This window comes from Gossypium hirsutum, chromosome A01 (assembly GCF_007990345.1).
Source record: "Gossypium hirsutum isolate 1008001.06 chromosome A01, Gossypium_hirsutum_v2.1, whole genome shotgun sequence".
NCBI classification, from domain to species: domain Eukaryota; kingdom Viridiplantae; phylum Streptophyta; class Magnoliopsida; order Malvales; family Malvaceae; genus Gossypium; species Gossypium hirsutum.
The window spans coordinates 98,290-116,862 of NC_053424.1; the positions used below are offsets into that span (position 1 = coordinate 98,290).

An 18,573-nucleotide genomic window follows, 5' to 3' on the forward strand; every position below is an offset into this window, starting at 1 on the left:
GAGCGCCATGATCAAGTAGCAGTCGTAAGGTGGAAAGAGAGCGTGGGTTAAAAACTTACCTCACCGAATCAAAGCTAAGTAAAAATTTCTGTTTTATAGCTTTATCTTATTTTTACAATTTATTATAAAAATCTATATTCTTGAAAAAGATTATAATAGAAGTTTCTATTTTATCAGTGTTACAAAAATCTACATTCAAACTAGCTTTTCCATTTGATTTACATTCAAATAAGTATGAAATTGAAATTAATGATTTAGTTAAAAAATACCATATATTCGTATCCCTTCAAGTTTCACTCCCTTATTAAATTCACCCTCGGAAAAGCGCACTCCCCTCTCTGAGTCGTTTCCCACTCTCAGTCCCCTCTTCATATCTATCCATCTCTTTTGGAAGCTTAGAAGCAAGTGTAGTTCCAAAATCAATCTAGGAAAGCAGAGAGTTAGTGAGAGAGGAGGAGCTTCTTCTTTGAAAACTTAAAAAGAGTAAAATGCAAATGCCACCCCACGCCAGAGAAATGCGTCCAACCCCCAATGGCGACCACCACCGCCGTCACGGCCTCTCCGCCGCATCACCTCTCGCTTACTACCCTCGCTCTTCCTCTTCTTCTGCCTCTTTCAAAGGCTGCTGTTGCTGCCTCTTCCTTCTCTCTTCCTTCTTACTCCTTCTCGTCCTAGCTGTTTTTCTCATAATATTCCTGGCTGTTAAACCCGAGAAACCCCAGTTCGATCTCCAACAAGTAGGGGTTCAATACATGGGTATCTCCACTTCTAATCCTTCCTCCTTCGATGGCACTGGCACCGCTGTCTCGCCTTCCCCAACAACCGCTTCTTTGTCCTTAACTATCCACTTGCTTTTCACTGCGGTGAATCCCAATAAGGTCGGCATCAAATACGGCGAGTCTAGGTTCACCGTTATGTACCGTGGGATTCCTTTGGGAAAAGCTTCCGTCCCTGGGTTTTACCAAGAAGCTCACAGCACCCGGAATGTGGAAGCTACCATCGCCGTGGATCGAGCTAACTTAATGCAAGCTGATGCAGCTGATTTAATCAGAGATGCTTCACTTAGTGACCGTGTTCAGCTTAGAGTTTTGGGTGATGTTGGCGCTAAGATCCGCGTCTTGGACTTCGATTCTCCTGGCGTTCAGGTCTCTTCTTCCCCTTTCCCTTCTATTTTAAACTTTCTAATTGCAGCATTATCCTCATTCCCCCCCCCCAATCTCTCTTAGAATCTTTAGTTTCAGACTCTTTTTCCTTCGGGAGCGGCGTAAGTGGTGGTGTCCACACTGGCTGCCTTAGCCACCCCACCCCCCAATTAGTCGCTGTCCACTCCACTTTATTCTCGTTTGTTTTTACTAACTGGCACCACTCTTTGGATACTTAGAATTGTTAGTAGGCAAGGGCAAGCGTGTTTATTTTTCCCCTCTTGCATGCTTTCTTTTGTCAATTAATTGCAATCATTTGACCTCTGAAAATTCGTGAGCATATTCATTTTTCACTGTGAATTTGTCGATGCCATGGTTTGGATTTTACCTACTCGATCCAATGACTTTTGGGTACTTATTTATCATTTTGGATTGAGCATTATTATTATTCTTTGTTTTTGGAAATTTTTGTGTGGGATGATTTGAGACAGAAAGCAGTAGTTGATAACTTGATATGTGTTGTAGCATGGCGGTATTGTGGTAAAGACAGAAGTGAATAAATGTCATAATTTTGGGTTTTGATTATTATTATTTACTTGATATCCCAAAATATGTCTTTTATTTCGTTTCTCACCCCTGGACCATCTTTAGTGTTTTTTTTTTTCTTTTCAATATTTCAATCAAGGGTTGAGATTTGAACCCAATTTAATGGATTTCACTTCTTAAAAGAGAATGATTGCATGTTGAGATTTATTTTTTTTCATTTATATATATTAGAACCTTTGGGTTGTTTGTTTGATGTCTTTTTTTCAAAGGCTGACTGCATATGGAGTTACACTTTTTTTTTGTTCTTCTTTACAATGTAGGATCCACGGCATTTACCTATAGATTGTCTTGTGTGATCCATAAGTTCTAACTCCAATCCTCTCTTGTATGGATTGTATTTTGTAATGCTTTAGGGTCTCTTTTAAGGAAAGTGGGGGTAAAATTGTTTTTCCCTATTAGCTGTCAGGGTAGATAATGAGAACATACATTATTGTGGCTTCTTCTTGCAATGATGCCATAGTATAGCATTTCTTAGCCATGAAGCAGTTTTGATAATGTGCAATAAATTGCGGCATGATGCTTTAAGAAAACTTTGATGATCATTCCCCTTTCTCTGGTGTTTATGACCAATTTTGACAATTCACTCACATCAGTGCAAGATATATGTTGGGGTGCATAGATTAGCTAGTGTTTTGTTGTGTTGAAATGGGGTTGGCAATGGCAGGTATCGGTGGATTGTGCAATAGTGATCAGTCCAAGGAAGCAGTCTATCACCGACAAGCAATGTGGATTCGATGGATTGAGTGTTTAAAGTTCAAACTCACATTGCCTAATAAAATCTTATTGGTGAAAGGTATTCTCCTCCTTTTTGCTTATTCTCTCTATTATTCTGTGTCCCCAAATGGGATCGTGAAAGAATTTGAAAAAAAAAAGGGGAATGAAAAGGCAAAAGAGGGGGGTAAAATTCAGGGGAAGGAAGAAAGAGAAGCGGATGGATGGAGTGTATTATTATTATCATTATTATTATATAAAAAGTAAAGCGTTGGGAAAAGACAAGACGATGATGAGAAGATTGTAAATTGTTGGTCGGTTTCTCCCAAGCCCAAGATTCAATTTTTTGAGTGGCATTGTAAAAGTAGTAGCATGTGCAATGCTGCCAAATTATCGTTGTGCTTGTGCAGTGGATGGTGCCTCTCAGCCGTAATGGCAGATGGGCCTTGTTGTAAACCACGCGCGATTTTGTTTGTGCCTTCGCCCCCTTGGATCTAAAAATCCATCTCTGCCCAATCAATGTGTTGTTCTGCTTTTTACTTCATTGCTAAAATAATTGTTGTTTTTTTCCACTTGTCATATTCACACCTGATCTTTTATTTATCCATATATAGGAAAGGAATTTAGAAAATAAAATTTGTAATTAATAATTAAATAAACTTATCCATATTTATTTATAAGTCTTCAAATATTTTATTATTTTGCTCATTGATACGCATCATGAATGTTATGCATTGGTGGTGCATCAAATATTACCAATGCATCAAATATTATTGGCATGTAAATATTTTGTGAATAACTTTGATTTTACAACACACTCGGAAAAGATATAAAACATTTTTAAAATTAAAATTTAATCAAACAAAAAACGTACTTCTGATTCTTATTATATATCTTGCAATCAATCTTTTTAATAAAAAAAAATCATTCAATACTCTAACGGAAAATTCCCAAAATGAAGACTTTGTGGCCTAAACGAAAGATAGACCAAAGCATTACAATTTACAAGCCACTCAATGCCAACAATAATATAATATATATATACCAGATTGATTAAAGAAAAAAAAGCTTTCCGGAGACAACCAAACTGAACTCGCAACGACACGGACCGATTAATGTAGACTTGATAATTCATATTATCCAAATCAGAAACACTTCCGGTGAACGATAGCAGGACCTGATTCATCGTACTCAGCCTTGGAAATCCACATCTGCGCATACCAAAAATAAAAAATCAATGTAAGTTGTTACAGACATACGTGTATGACAGGAATATGTTGAATATTTAGAGGGGAGGAATTTGAAAAAATGAAATCGGAAAGTTACCTGCTGGAAGGTGCTAAGAGAAGCTAAAATGGAGCCTCCAATCCAAACACTGTATTTTCTCTCAGGAGGTGCAACCACCTTGATCTTCATGCTGCTAGGTGCAAGTGCAGTGATTTCCTTGCTCATCCTATCAGCAATACCAGGGAACATGGTTGTTCCACCACTCAGCACTATGTTTCCATACAGATCTTTTCTGATATCAACATCACACTTCATAATGGAGTTGTATGTAGTTTCGTGGATTCCGGCTGCTTCCATTCCGATCAGAGATGGTTGGAACAATACTTCGGGGCAACGGAACCTCTCTGCTCCGATTGTAATCACTTGACCATCGGGCAATTCGTAACTCTTTTCAATGGCAGAGCTACTCTTGGCAGTCTCCAATTCTTGCTCGTAATCAAGAGCTACGTATGCAAGCTTCTCTTTCATGTCACGAACAATTTCCCGTTCTGCAGTCGTCGTAAAAGAGTACCCTCTCTCGGTTAAGATCTTCATCAAGGAATCCGTAAGATCACGACCGGCAAGATCTAACCGGAGAATGGCATGGGGAAGAGCATAGCCTTCATAAATTGGCACAGTGTGGCTCACACCATCACCAGAATCCAACACAATACCTATATTCAAACAAAACAAAATCATCATCATGCCAATTTCCATAGCAGGGGCGACACTAATTAAAATACAAGCAAAACCAGTTTACCTGTTGTACGACCACTGGCATAAAGTGAAAGAACTGCCTGAATAGCAACATACATAGCAGGCACATCAAATGTTTCAAACATTATCTGAGTCATCTTCTCCCTATTAGCCTTGGGGTTAAGCGGTGCTTCTGTAAGAAGTACCGGATGTTCTTCAGGGGCGACACGAAGCTCGTTGTAGAAAGTATGGTGCCAAATCTTTTCCATGTCATCCCAATTGCTGACAATGCCATGTTCGATAGGGTACTTCAAGGTAAGGATACCTCTCTTTGATTGAGCTTCATCTCCTACATAAGCATCCTTTTGACCCATTCCCACCATCACGCCTGTATGGCGTGGTCGACCGACGATACTAGGAAACACTGCCCTTGGGGCATCATCACCAGCAAAACCAGCCTGCAATTACAAGGGACAAAACAGGCTTCAACACTGGTGTGTATGTGTATATTTGCATTAAAATCATTGTCTATTTTTCATTGTAATATATAAATGATTAACTAACCTTGACCATTCCAGTTCCATTGTCACAAACAAGAGGTTGAATATCCTCATCAGCCATCTCTGATTAGCCTTAAAAAGGAAATGGATTGTTTAAGTTAAATCTTGGATCAAAATTTGAACTAGGAATCAAATAAGAAATCAGTTTCTAACAAAATGAATCATTGAAGAAAACATACAACTGAAACAGCTCTAGGATTAAAACACATATTACAACATAATCTACAGAATCTTGATGTTCTCAAGCAAACACCAAGCAGAATGAATTGTAAATAGATGTCAACCCAGAAATATTTACCCATGGATAAGCAATAACAACAATAAAAAAGATTAAAATAACCAATACCTTGTTTAAGCAAAAAAACACTGAGCTTCTCTGAAAATGAAAAAAAATAACAGAGAAACTGAAGGTATATAGCCTAAGGAGGAGAAAAGAAATGTTATTAGATCGTTAATAATATAGCATAAGACTCTTGATTTATATATATATATAGCAGAAATGAGAGAGATGCAAATGGAATTCAACCCAACTTGAGTTAAGCCTTGTTTGGCAGCTGAGAAAAATAAAAATAATATAAGGTTTGCTTCATATGGGGAAAAGGGAATCTCTTACACAGAGCGTGCCAGAGGATGTTTGCTGGACTTATGTCGGAATCCAAACAAAAGCCGTCCAAGATCCAAATGGTGGAGTTAAGTCAGGTATGATGTGGACATTAAGACCTAAAATGTAATTAATGAGACATCAACAAAAGGGCGGCTAAAGTTAGGGTGGGCAGTGGTGTCTCTTGCCGACCATGTCTATCTATGCTTGCTTCTACATTGGTTGGCACTTGGCATTGGCATTGGCAATGGGCCCCACTCACCTCCTTTCCATTTCCCTCTATAATTAAAATTACAACTACACTAGATTAGTATTTTCTTTATTTCTCTTCTTCTTTTTCCTATTCGATTGGTTTTTTTTGACAAAAGTGTTTTTTTTAAAGAAAGGAAAACTATTCAAAGTTAGAATTCTAAGAAAAATATTGAAAATTCATAGTTATGCAACGTGTTATTTTTTAAATAATTTAATTGTAGTAAACAATTGTTATTTTTTAAAAAAAATATGCATTTTATAGTTAAAAATAAAAAATTTAAGACCATATTTTTTAACAAGTCGAACACCCTCTAGTAGTTTTGAAGTTTTCCAAATTCCTCGCATCCTTTGAGTGCTAAACTATTTTTGTTTTTTTTAAATAAATAAATATAAAATTTATATTTAAATATATACGAAATTAATATATAACATTTATTTTTATATTGAATTAATATGATTGTTTATGTATGTAATTAATATATCAACCTAAAATTATGTTGATTAGATAATATTGTAGAGATTTTTTAAAATCGAATCTAATCAATATTTTATGTATAAAATTAATAATATATTAATAAAGAAATTTGGAATTATCATTTTTTAAATATTTTTTTGTTGTTTATATTAATTGATAGTGGGGGAAGTTGATGTTTAATTCCGTTTAAGCAACCCAAAGAAGACCAAGCAGCTCACCAAATTTGATTTGGAAAAATAACTAATCAATATTCCAAATTGTTTCTATCAATCAATTTAATACTTTAAAAAGTCAAATATAATATTAATCAGAACGGAAACGAATTTGTATTTAAGTCTAATCAAAGGAAAGCCACAACTATTCATTTCAAGGAATAATTATTATAATTAACTAACAACATTTTCGCCCAATTAAGATAATATTAAATTTATTCATATATGAAAATAATATTAATAACAAGTTAAAATAGTAAAGCTAATTTATAATTTAACCCTTAAATGATATATCAGATCTTACGTGACATAATTTAAAATAAAAAATTTAAATAAAAATGGATGTTATAAAAATATTGATTTTGAGATTTACTTGATAGTTTGAGGATGTAATTAAAATATTTTAAAGTTTTGGAACCAATTTAAAAGGAGGGTTATAGTTTGAGGATGTCTAGTACAATTAACTCTTATTATACGAACACAGTCTCTTTTTGCCCTTTCCCGAAAACGGTGCCGGATGACTTTTAACATATTAGTTTTCAGCCCAATTGCACACTAGTACTAAGGGCCATATGCTTAGGAAAGCCCATAAAATTGGATCCAAAAATACAGGTAAGCCCATAAATTCTGGCGGCAGTTGTGCGCACTTTAAGCTCACTCTTATACCCGGCATTTTCCGCAAATAAGGATTCGCCAATCGCCATAGCTGAGATCTCGTCTTCCTGTCTCAAGGTACTCTGTTTTTTTTTTCTTTTCTTTTTTGGTCAAATGTATTATGTGAAGGTGATATCATATTCCTTAAGGAATAGTATTCTATTTTTAATAATAGCTGATAATGAATTCTTCATTCAATTGTTTTTCTTGATCTGTAAATCTAGGGTTTTAGGGTTTAGTAGATTTCATCTTTTCCTTGTTTTTATTCAAAACCAGAAACTTTATCTCTCTTTTTTTTTAATTTCAATATTTCGTTTTTCAGTTTTTTTTTTTTGAGAATTTGCTTGATTGCTAATCTTCAGCTTTAGATTTTGTTGACTCTAATTATTTGTGTGATAGTTAGCTGATATCCAAAGCTCTGTATTTTGCTGAGTTCTCGACTTCATTTGCAATGTAAGTTTATCTTTTTTCTCATGTATAAATATATCTCTTATTGCTTGTTCCTACTTGGATTTTTTTTTTGTTCGATCTGTAAAATATAGTGATTAATTGACTGCCTTCGAATACCATGTCTATATTTCACTTAATTATCTTTAAATAATTATTTTAGGGCGGACGAGGAACCTGTTGATCAGAAAAAATATTTTGACGATGGTTGCAAGCCTAAATGTGTGAAACAGCTTCGTTCATATGAGGTTGGTAATAAACCAGTTGTCTATGAATTAGAAGCAAGATTTTCTGAATGTTCTTACCGTTCTTTCAATTATATGACTTTGATAATTGCTGATATAAGTATATGCTATTGGGGTGGTTTTTACTAGTTATTGTATGTTTGTTAGAGGAGCACTTAGCATTTTTAGTCACTTTTTCGAAGAAGTGCTACCCCAATTTTTAGTTTGGAGACTAAAGTCATATTTTCTTTGATGCTGACGGACTGGTCATCCTAATATTTAAAGCAATAATAAGCTTATTGAGGATATATGTGAATTTTTTTGTAATGCAAGTTGTTTTCTTCTTTTGAACCAGACCTAACTGTCTATTTCACTAAAATCCAATATTAAAGTAAAATCTGACAACATAAATTCCTTGATAAAAATGCTAGGCCTCACATGCATATATATTTACTCTCAAAGTGGTATGCTAGTGTTTGACTAAACTGGTCATTTACTTATCTTTTCTTGTTAATCCTTAAATTTTATATTTAGACATGGTGTCCTCTTGAGAAATTCTGTTTCTTGTCTTAAATAATTGTTAATTCTTGTTTGGAACATTGCCTGTTATGATGAATAATTGTGCAGCAACTTATAAATTACTGCTTTCCGTCAGGCATGTGTTAAGAGAATCCAAGGTGATGAAAGTGGTAACAAGCATTGCACTGGTCAATATTTTGACTATTGGTCTTGTGTTGATAAATGTGTAAGTAGCTTTATTTGCTTAGAGCCTCAGTTTGGCTAATGTTGTTATGTAACTTGTCCTGATATCAATTTTGTGGAATGTAGGTTGCACCATCGCTATTCACAAAACTGAAATAACCAGGGCCAGAGTTGTACAACGGTAGCATCATGTCATGCTGTTGAATGATTGTTTCAGATAATTTGGTTCCATAAACTTGACAAGTGTTAAAATTTTTGTTATTTTGGAAACATTTAAATAAATTTGGATCCTGGGATACATCCCTCTTGGGAATAGGATCACAAGTGTTGTGACAAGTTTGAGTGCAAAAATATTGACTATAAATTGTGTTGATGTGCACAAAAAATTGAGTTTTAGAAAATGTGTATTTCTATTTTTCAACACCCTCGAATCAGAGACGTAAAAGCTGGAGAATAATGTGAAGAAGATAGATGAATCACTGAATTGTTGAACAGGGGCTGAGCCCTTTCTCCAATGGCACCTCTTATGCGCACTTTAGGCTTGAATCTACTGCAAGTGTTGCACCATCAGCTTTACTGTCTTCTAGTAATCTTAGCATTCCAACCAAAATTTCATCTTTTTTGAACCCTAGGTTGACACCGCATTGGGTCTTATGGCAGGACCATTAACCTGTATCAACAAGGATCGTCATCAAGGCTGGAGTCGCTCCGGGTGACATTCATGTGCTGAACAGTGTTTTAATTCTAGTTTGAACAAATTATAATTCCTTATTATTATACTCATCAATAATAAGACATAGATGTAATATTTCTTATTAATGCCAAAATAATATAATAAACACGACACCTTATTGGTTAAACGTGATCAATGCCACACATTTAAACAGCTGCTAGTTTTGTTCAACAGGAATAGAAACGAGATTCGCAATGGCAGCAAGATTTACAGTTTTTTAGATTTGAGAAGTGAAGGAAAACAAAAATACAATGCAGGCCAGAAGCGTCCTCTCGACCTGTTAAAATTGAAAAGTAAAAAAAAAAAAAAAAAAAAAGGAAACAATAATTCTAAGCGTATGTACGTAAAGGAGCGCAAGTATGCATGATCCTGAACTAATCTTTTACGTGCTCTAAATGAGATCTGTTGGTCAAATTCAAAAGCATCAAGTTCTGAGGACTTACTGCCTGGAATTTCCCACAAATCGCAGCATGGACATTTCCAGCAATAACACGTAGTTCTCTGATATTCTCTTGTGTGTCATAGAAACCCATTTCTTGGAGTTGTGATAATTGTGTGGCATACAATTCTTCCACATGGAGCTTACCATCAGACCAGCAGTATCAGGTGCTCCTGAAACTGCAACTAAACAAAAAATAAGGGTAAAAACATGAAAGATAGAGGAAGGTCCTAAAGCAAGTTCGAGAGAGCCATTGATTGTTCGAGCAACTACTCTTCATGCCCTTTGTAGAGAAAGTTCAAAACTACAAATTGTACTCATTTTTATCATGTACCTGTAGTAACACCACCCTGGTCTGGAGCCCTGTAAGAAAGCCTAATGGTGAACAAAAAAACAATGAATCATAAAGCCATTTTAATAGAAAGATACAATCGCTTACTGGGTTGATTGCTGTTGGTTGAGCTGAAACACAAGTAACTGCTGTAAAAGCTAGCAATTGCTGCAAGAAATAAATAAATAAAAAAAAAAGGAAAAAGAGAGTTGACTTCACCCTTGAACATATCAAACAATCTGATATTGTATCCACTGAGAAGTAGCCTTAACATGCCTATAACACCATAATAGCTGAGGATGAGCTTATACAGAATAAAAGACAGATCCCATACCATAAATCATCTAAGCATTTAGCATTTATTAGGAGAGAATTCAGAGATGCATACTGCATCAAATTTACCTGCATTGAAAATCACAGTTTTGCATATATAACCAATCATAAAATGTTTAACTGAGCTTCATATTACAAATAAATTGGTTCTTTTTTCTTTTCAAAACATGTAGACTTTTTACACTGCAATGTGAGTGTCAAAATATATATTCATAACAAGAAAAGAAACAGCCATTATACGTTGAAAACTTGTGGGCAATGATTTCATTTATGCCCTTGAGCATGTCAATTGTCAACCAAGCTTGGTACTGGAGAAGTCTCTTTGTATCTCTCACACCAGCATGTCTTATTTTCATTGATTTAGCCACCCACAAATTAATATTTCATCTCGACTTTAACCTTTCTATGGCCCCTAATCAGATATCTACTGCTCTGATCACCACTGCTGATTTCTCCTACACTTTCCGCGCTGCTATATCCTGATATTCTATCCCGTTTCTTTCTCCTTGCAATCCCACTATCGCTCATGCTCCCTTCTAAGAGTGGATCATCGATATCATGAGTTACCCTCTGTGCAGCTGTTGGAATACAACTATCATCCCTTGTCTTCCTTTTGTGTCTGCGACGCCTCTTTATGTTTTCAGAGATCTTATGTAGTTTCTTGTTGAACTTCGTGATCCCCTTCTCAACAGGCACAACTGCTTGGTTTACTGTAAATTTTACATCATTTACGATCTGCACCAGGAAAGGTAGATTCATTCAACAATACTAATGTCACCATACTAAAGAAAAAGTAAAAGAATGTGGTCTTAAAAAGATTTATCTGCATACAATAAAAAAGGCCCCCAACAAAAATAGTGGAAGAATGTGCATCATTGATTGCACTTTTCAGTTTTTATCGGTAGATGGCGGATGTTAATTAGCAACTTAATCAATTCTACCCACTTGAACTCCTGAAGAGATGCTATCATGGAGGACCAACAACAAAGATTATCAGTATAATCTGAAGACTTACATATTCACCACCACCAATAAATACGTCTTTCACACTTTCTTTGATGGTCATTCCACTTCGGGCCTTCATTTCAGGATCCAGAGGGCAATCAACCGATGCATAGTCTCCAAGGATTGGAACACTTTCAGGAATGGGATCTCCCATTAACTCATAAGGTGTGGAAGGGAAAACATATAGGTGAACTATAGAAGCAAGGCCCATCTGTACTGGAGGAATATCACAACATTCCAAACTTTCATATTAGTAAAAGACCGATTTTTCGGTCAATATTCCAGTTTACATAGACATAGATAAATAGGAGTTCTACCAAGAAGAAATTTGTTGGTGATTGAAGACAACTACCTCTATACAAATGATGAAGTTTTGGACACTTGACTTAAACTGCAAGCCTTCAGCAATTGGACTTCTGAACAGACCAAGAGCATAAAAAAGGGCAATTGCCACACCTTGCCACCAAGTTAAAAATACTATAGATTTAAATGTCAAAAACTTGGCCAACGGATTTATGCGTGCCAGTTCATCCTTTGTGACAGCATAAAATTGAATTAAACAGTATAAAGCCCATGATTGACTGAAATTGAGAATCACTGCCATATAAGGATACCTGAAAATCAGGAAACGGTGCCAAGATAATGAAAATTTTCTTAAGAGGGCCCATTTGCAAAAATCCGTTTTCAGTATTTAATGTTCACTTTAAATGAAACAACGAAGTCCCTGAATATTTTCAACAAACACTTGTGCTGGCAAGTAAAACAACAACATATATTCTGATTTTAGGAGGTTTGTTACTTAGCAGGTGAAGCACTAAAGGAGGCATCAATATGAATCACAATCATTGAAGATTACTTTTTCTATATAACTCACACAATCCTTGCTATTATAAGCAACATTAAGATCATCTTACCCACATCCCCATTTGAATTCTCCTTCACAATATACACCAAAAGCTTCAAGAAATACTGCTAAAAGAGCAGTTAATGACTTGATTATCATCTGCCACCAAAGCATAAAACTTTGTTAAAACTGGGAACAATAATGGAAACAAAAGTAATACTTCATTTTTTTTAAGCTAAAAAAAACTTACATATTGGACAATGGCGAACTTGACAACTTGGTAAAACCATTGACCAAGTTTCCAGGGTCTAAGGATATAATTCATAGGAAAAGGGTGCTTAATAGTCCCCTTTTCATAATCAAGTTCCAATAGTGGAGTTTTAGAACTTGCATGCCCTAATCTTTTCATGAATTCAATAGTCCTATCTTCACCACCTTAAAAGCAGAATTGCATTAAAGAACAGAAATTTTCTCAACATTAGCCATAAAAATAAACAGTTGGTTTACTCTGAAAAATGAAGACCGTTAAAAATGCAAGGGAGAAGAAAATTGCCAAATCAATAATTTAACAAATAGCCTATGTTTTCAAACCTCAAAAACTAGTGTTGCACTTTGACATTTATGCTATCTGGACCTTTGAAAGTCCATAAGCCAAAAATGCATGCTATGCAAAGGTGTTAATTTTCTAAATATTTTGATAGAAATTATCATTAGAATTTTAGGTCTGTAATATCAAATGCATAAAACTAGCGCATATACTCAGTTTGACAGAACTTTTCAGCACCCCTTAAAGGAAATATATGATGTGTGAAATACCTTTTTCCTTAGTGTGTGTGCATGTCTGTGTGGTTTATTTCATATGGATGTCATGTCATCAATAGCTCCATGCATGACATTCTTAGCCCCAAATAACTTTACAATAAAACTACGAGTTGGTAGGCAATTGGAAATAGCCTACAACCCCCATGAAGAATGTGGACTGTTGAGCCTTTAGATTTTCTCAACAGTGCTAAAGGTAAGGCCTGCAAATAATTACATCCTGGACCTTGCTTGAGTAAAATCAACAAAGTAGAGCATATTCTCCTTTAGAATATAACTAGAATGAATCCGGGGCATTGTATATTAGACATCAGAAGAATTTATATAAAAACAAATGAGATGGCACTCCAGAAACACTAAACCGGAATTACAAAATAAAATTTTTAGTTGAACTTTAAGGCTCTAGAAATAGACATACCCAAGCAAGCAACAAGGTATCTTTCAAAGCAATACATGGCAAATGATTCGTAGCAATCTCGTAGTATCGAAAAATCAACACTAATTGATGGATCCACCAACGATACAAACTGTTAAAAGTAATTGGGTAAGCAAGATAGAAGATAACATACCATTGAATCAGATACCTGTTGCCAAAATATCATGTTGAAGTACTCTGCCAAAGCTATACCTTAAAAGTTTCGCATACTAAAGACATACCAAACTCAAAATTTTAACCTAAGCTGAATATAAGTCAAACTTCATCCAAACACACCACTTGAAATTAAGTGAAAAACCCACATAAAACACCTTCAATGCAAGCCAGTTAGCAATACCACAGCACACAATTAAAGATTTGTGCAAATGATTTTACACAATTTCTTAAGGCATGTTCAGTAATCTCAAACACCAACTTTTTGCTTCAAATTTTCAAAAGTCAAGCATGATATTTAAAATTCAGGAATCTAGGAACTGAAATTTCCTACAGAAAGCATCTTCAACAAAAAGGTAAAATATTTATGCTAGTGATTTCACAGTTGTACATTCCATAATCGCCAAAAGACCAAATTCCACCCAACAGGACAGAACTTTGAGCAATAATAGACAAAAACTTCGAGCATTGTTACAAGAAATTTATCTGAGCTCCAGGCATGGTAATGATTTTAATCTTAGAGTATCAAAAAACAATTATTTTGATCAAACACGTTAAAAAATGGTGCAAGACAGTAGGATTTGCACGATTTGAACCACATGAAAACAACTGGCAAAAGTTTTCGGATTGAAAACTCCCTATGAACTGAAAAAACAAGTAAACAAAAAACCCGATCAAAGAACTCACCGATTCTACAGCATACAAAGGAACCATAAGAATGACTCCGATCAAAAACTTTTGCTCCTGCCGGTCCAAAAGCTCAAGCAAAGTCAGAAAATAGTACAGATTATGGGGAAAGAGCCTACAATGTCTAAAAAGAAAACCTTACCTCAGGATTCTTGTAAGAATAGAGATGTTCGAGGACAAGATACATTGAAAGCGAAAGCGTGACGACTACAAATACTCCAGCTATCAAAGTCGCCCAAATAGGTGGCGAATAGCCCAATAGATAATCTGTAATCTTCATCAGCGATTAGCGACTACACTTTTGGCGGTAAATCGGTATAACTGAATTCCCACTTTCCGGGAAAAAGAAGTTAAAAGTCAACTGATGATCATCGTTAATCCATGATTCAAAATCAGAAAGAATTTTAATTGAACATAAACAAAAAAAAAAAGAATTGGAATCCCTAGGAAAAGATATGGAGGCAAAAGCCAAAGCCACAGAAGGAGACTCGAGTGGAACATGAAACTGAGGCATGCACGGACGCTGCACGTGGATCCGTTTTATCTGTTATCCCTTAGATTATTACTATAATACCCTTTTTAGAGTTTTATTAAATACAGCCCCTGTTCTAACCCAACCCATTATGCATTTTTAACCTGCTTAGATTTAGGTTCTCTTCAATGTTGTAACAATAACGATATGGTAATACCATTGAATTGTTTTTTTTTTTTGAATTAATGCACTTTTAAGCAAGTGAATTAGAAATGTAAAGAGCATAAAATTTAAATTTGTTTCTAATGGATCTTAAATTTATTTATTAATTTATTGGTAGTTTAATTTATTAATATGAGAATAAAATTATCGTAAATTGTGACCTATTCTATTGGATATTCATATATTTTTAGATATATTTTTAGAAATAACGTGAATTTGAATCATAATTATATTAAAAAAATTTTGATGAATAGATAAGAGAACATTGACACGGAAAAGTCTTCATCAAAATCAAGGTGTGGTTAATTAATTCAGTCCAAATTATCATTAAAACACTGATAAAATGTGAACGAGGTTCACATGTTTAATTCAAATAGAAAAGATGATGAAATGGGCTGGCAGGTTGGTTTGTCGGGAGCAATACAATATAGATCCAGATTAACTCAATTTTGGCAGCTTTCACCCGTTGCAAAATCTTTGGTAGTTAAGCCAAAATAGTACAATTTAATCTGCACGTTCAAATCATAATCCTATAATACTAACAAGTTTTGTCTTTTATTGCAGAACAAGACAAGCCATTCGTGCACATAATTTCATGTCCAATCTTTTTAACTTCAAAATAAATGTGTCGTGAGTTGTAAGGAGACACTGCATCTACAATGCAGATATTGCATTTAAACCCCAAATCCAGAAAATTTATTCGATGTTTTATGAGAAATGAAGATTCCTCATACCTCACCTGATATATATAATATCCATATGGCAAAGACAGCCATTACAGCTTTGAACCCAATAATGGCTACTTCACATGCTCGGTCTATCAGCTTGCCTTCTCGATCAAACCCCAAAATTCTTCAAATACAAGAGCTTCTTTTCAGGTTAAAGCCTGTTGAAATTGTCTCTCTGTCAATGTCCGAAATGAGCAACAAACTCGGTGGTGTTCGAGATCTGCTCGAAATTTTCAACGAGTTATTGTTATTGTCACAGACACAACAAGCTTTACTCCGAGGATGTAATGAAAAATGGGCTGATGACTTGCTTGACGCATTTTTTTTGCTACTGGACGTATGCGGCATTGCTAAGGATGTGTTTTTGCAATCCAAAGAACACATTCGAGGACTCCGATCGATGTTTCGAAGAAGAAAAGCCGACGAATTCGACCTCACAAAGGAGATCAGTCACTACTTGGCTTCCAGGAAGAAATCAAACAAGTTGATTCATAAAGTCTCAAAAGATTTAAACACTAAACGTAGCTGTTCCACCTCGTACAACAAAGCCGGCAACGACAACACCATGGCCACGGCAGACATGTCGAGACAGATCCAACATGTCGTTCTCACAACACTCAAATCTCTGCTATTGTACATAACAGGATTCAAGACACAGACAAAGGTTGGCAGGTGGAGTTTGGTTTCTAATCTGATACGGTCGAAACATGTGGATCGAAACGAATTCGAGAAAGTGGATGATGCATTGAACGTGTTGCTAGATCATAAAGCAGAGAAACATAGTAACCAGAATCTACAAACCGAATTGGGAAAACTGGAGTTGAGCTTTGAAGATGTTGAACAACAACTGGAACGCTTGCACAGAGATTTGATTAAAACCAGAGTCACCCTTCTTAATATCCTTAGTCATTAGATCAAACAATGCCCTCAAAATCAAATCCTTGTATATGAATGAATGTACAAATTTTCCTTGATATAGAATTTTTTGAAGATTTTGATGTTGTTTAGGAATCTGATTTCTTCATTTTTTCTTTCTCGGGCTGTAATTTTAGAACCAAAGCAACCTGTTTTCAGATTGAAATTTCAGTCATAAAAATGGTAAAAACTACTGCGAATTAATTCTTTTCAATTTCAAAAGCAACTGTACATAAGTTTGATTGATATAATAACAACTTTAGTCCTTGAAGTTTTATATTCTATGTAAACGTTGAATGTGTAATTGGTACAGGTTAAATTTGTTAAATTAAGACTAAATTGATAAAAATGTGTAAATATTATGGGTAAATTTATTAAATCAATACCAAATTGATAGAATATATAAATTATTAGGGCTGAATTTATTATTACACCGATAAAAAAATGTATAATCTATGAAAAATATTAACATTAATTAATTGCCTTTAATTACTCACTTTCAACATTGACAATGATTAAATTACTCGGTTACAAACCAAATACAAAAAGTTAATAAATGAGTTAAAACAAAATAAAAACAAAATTGTAATAAATTAGCTTTGCTTAACTCATACATCGAGACATAAAATTGCATTATTATAAACTCGGTTAATTCATGCAATTATGTTTTTAAGAAGTGGACACCCAACAAGTTTAAGATTTGAATTTAATAACGTATGGGACTCAATTGAGAAAAATGCGTGGCCGCAGGAGGAGACAGCCCAAGCTGGCTTGCATTGTTCTCAGTCAAGAAAACTCGTGCAGTTGCAGAAACAAATCTCAAGAAAAATTATCAGCGATGGCCAACACCCACAGATTTTGAGATTTTGGATCAAAGCAGACAAATCCCATACCACTAACATGAAAGATTCAGTATTTTGTATAAAAATCAAACACGTTTTACAGTGTTAAGGAGCTGCATTTTGGTTAGGGGACACGTTTCTATACCATAGAAAGATGTTGGAAACCCAAACATGGCAGATCTTTGCCTCCCTCCTGCACAACAAATTAAGAAACATAGAGAAAATGAGTGTTCCCTTCACACAACCACCTTTGTGGCATATTGTAGGCCTTTTTCTGTATCTTCAACATATATGCAAGGCCTTGAAAGAATCCGAAACAAATGGAAACCATATTTAACATCTCTCCTTTCAACAATGGTTTTTTTTTTTTTAATCAAAGCTTGGATCACTGCTCTCAAGTACTGACATGAATAAAAGGGTATATACACATTTTGATACCTAAACTTGACCTCAATGTTCAAATTGATACCTAAGGCTTTTTTTTGTCAAATTAAGTATCTAAACTTGTTTTTTTTTTCAAAATAGTACTTGAACTTGGTTCCATAGTTGAAATTGGTCAAGTAAGTCATTTATCGTAGCTACTAATTCAGACTAAAAAGCTAAGTTCAAATACCTATTTGAAGTTCAATTACCTAATTAGGCCAAGATAAACTTTAGGTACCAAATTGAACCTTAAAATTAAGTTTCAGGTATCAAAATGTATATTTATCTTAAATAAAAATTTCATGGCCTTTTTTCCCACAAATTTCCTTTCTTTTCTTACTTTTGGGGATAGATTTTAATAATCTTCACAGAGAATTTTTGGTGCTTATTTTTGCATTCATAGGCTTATTTTTGCATGTTGACTGTCTTAGCATCATTATCCATGGTATAAGAGTGAATATATTTGAGAGGTCCCTTTATTATAGGGTTTGATTAAATTAGTCCTTTTATTATTAAATAAATTAATATAATCTTTATACTATTAAATAATAATAAGGTTAAATTTGAATAGATTTAATATTTATTGTTTAAACAATATTATTTATTGTGTAAACAATAATATTTTTAAAGTTTTTATGATTTT

At 34.6% G+C, this 18,573-nt stretch overlaps 5 protein-coding genes across 9 annotated transcripts; 3 read left to right on the forward strand and 2 right to left on the reverse strand.

Annotated features, from left to right (window-relative positions):
• Position 1: 1 nt before the first annotated feature.
• Positions 2 to 2,985, forward strand: LOC107939226 (uncharacterized). The gene is made up of 2 exons (XM_016872520.2): positions 2 to 1,145; positions 2,413 to 2,985. The coding sequence occupies exons 1-2, from the start codon at positions 489 to 491 to the stop codon at positions 2,497 to 2,499; spliced, it is 744 nt and encodes a 247-aa protein (XP_016728009.1). The 5' UTR covers positions 2 to 488; the 3' UTR covers positions 2,500 to 2,985.
• A 326-nt stretch (positions 2,986 to 3,311) lies between these two features.
• Positions 3,312 to 5,729, reverse strand: LOC107939225 (actin-100). Of its 2 annotated transcripts, none has more exons than XM_016872518.2 (6): positions 5,595 to 5,729; positions 5,328 to 5,400; positions 4,986 to 5,053; positions 4,486 to 4,879; positions 3,786 to 4,399; positions 3,312 to 3,670 (listed from the first exon to the last, which is right to left on the reverse strand). In XM_016872518.2, exons 3-6 carry the CDS (start codon positions 5,040 to 5,042, stop codon positions 3,605 to 3,607), a joined length of 1,131 nt encoding a protein of 376 aa, XP_016728007.1. In that variant the 5' UTR covers positions 5,043 to 5,053; positions 5,328 to 5,400; positions 5,595 to 5,729; the 3' UTR covers positions 3,312 to 3,604. The 2 variants fall into 2 exon arrangements, with proteins under 2 accessions (XP_016728007.1, XP_016728006.1); XM_016872517.2 differs by having other exon boundaries at positions 5,513 to 5,648.
• A 1,407-nt stretch (positions 5,730 to 7,136) lies between these two features.
• On the forward strand, positions 7,137 to 8,884 carry LOC107936989 (cytochrome b-c1 complex subunit 6-1, mitochondrial). 2 transcript variants are annotated; one of them, XM_016869799.2, is made up of 5 exons: positions 7,137 to 7,253; positions 7,579 to 7,628; positions 7,786 to 7,870; positions 8,502 to 8,591; positions 8,675 to 8,884. In XM_016869799.2, coding segments are annotated over exons 2-5 (210 nt in total). In that variant the 5' UTR covers positions 7,137 to 7,253; positions 7,579 to 7,626; the 3' UTR covers positions 8,708 to 8,884. The 2 variants fall into 2 exon arrangements, with proteins under 2 accessions (XP_016725288.1, XP_016725287.1); XM_016869798.2 differs by having other exon boundaries at positions 7,147 to 7,253; positions 7,575 to 7,628.
• Positions 8,885 to 10,516: 1,632 nt separating this feature from the next.
• Positions 10,517 to 14,860, reverse strand: LOC107939229 (protein LAZ1). Of its 3 annotated transcripts, none has more exons than XM_016872528.2 (8): positions 14,471 to 14,860; positions 14,329 to 14,385; positions 13,471 to 13,579; positions 12,484 to 12,659; positions 12,304 to 12,392; positions 11,742 to 12,003; positions 11,400 to 11,600; positions 10,517 to 11,119 (listed from the first exon to the last, which is right to left on the reverse strand). In XM_016872528.2, the coding sequence occupies exons 1-8, from the start codon at positions 14,606 to 14,608 to the stop codon at positions 10,760 to 10,762; spliced, it is 1,392 nt and encodes a 463-aa protein (XP_016728017.1). In that variant the 5' UTR covers positions 14,609 to 14,860; the 3' UTR covers positions 10,517 to 10,759. The 3 variants fall into 3 exon arrangements, with proteins under 3 accessions (XP_016728017.1, XP_016728015.1, XP_016728019.1); XM_016872526.2 differs by having other exon boundaries at positions 12,484 to 12,668; XM_016872530.2 differs by lacking the exon at positions 10,517 to 11,119 and having other exon boundaries at positions 11,434 to 11,605; positions 12,484 to 12,668.
• Positions 14,861 to 15,739: 879 nt separating this feature from the next.
• On the forward strand, positions 15,740 to 16,663 carry LOC107936966 (uncharacterized). Its single transcript, XM_016869755.2, has one exon. The coding sequence runs from the start codon at positions 15,740 to 15,742 to the stop codon at positions 16,661 to 16,663; it is 924 nt and encodes a 307-aa protein (XP_016725244.2).
• Positions 16,664 to 18,573: the final 1,910 nt, after the last annotated feature.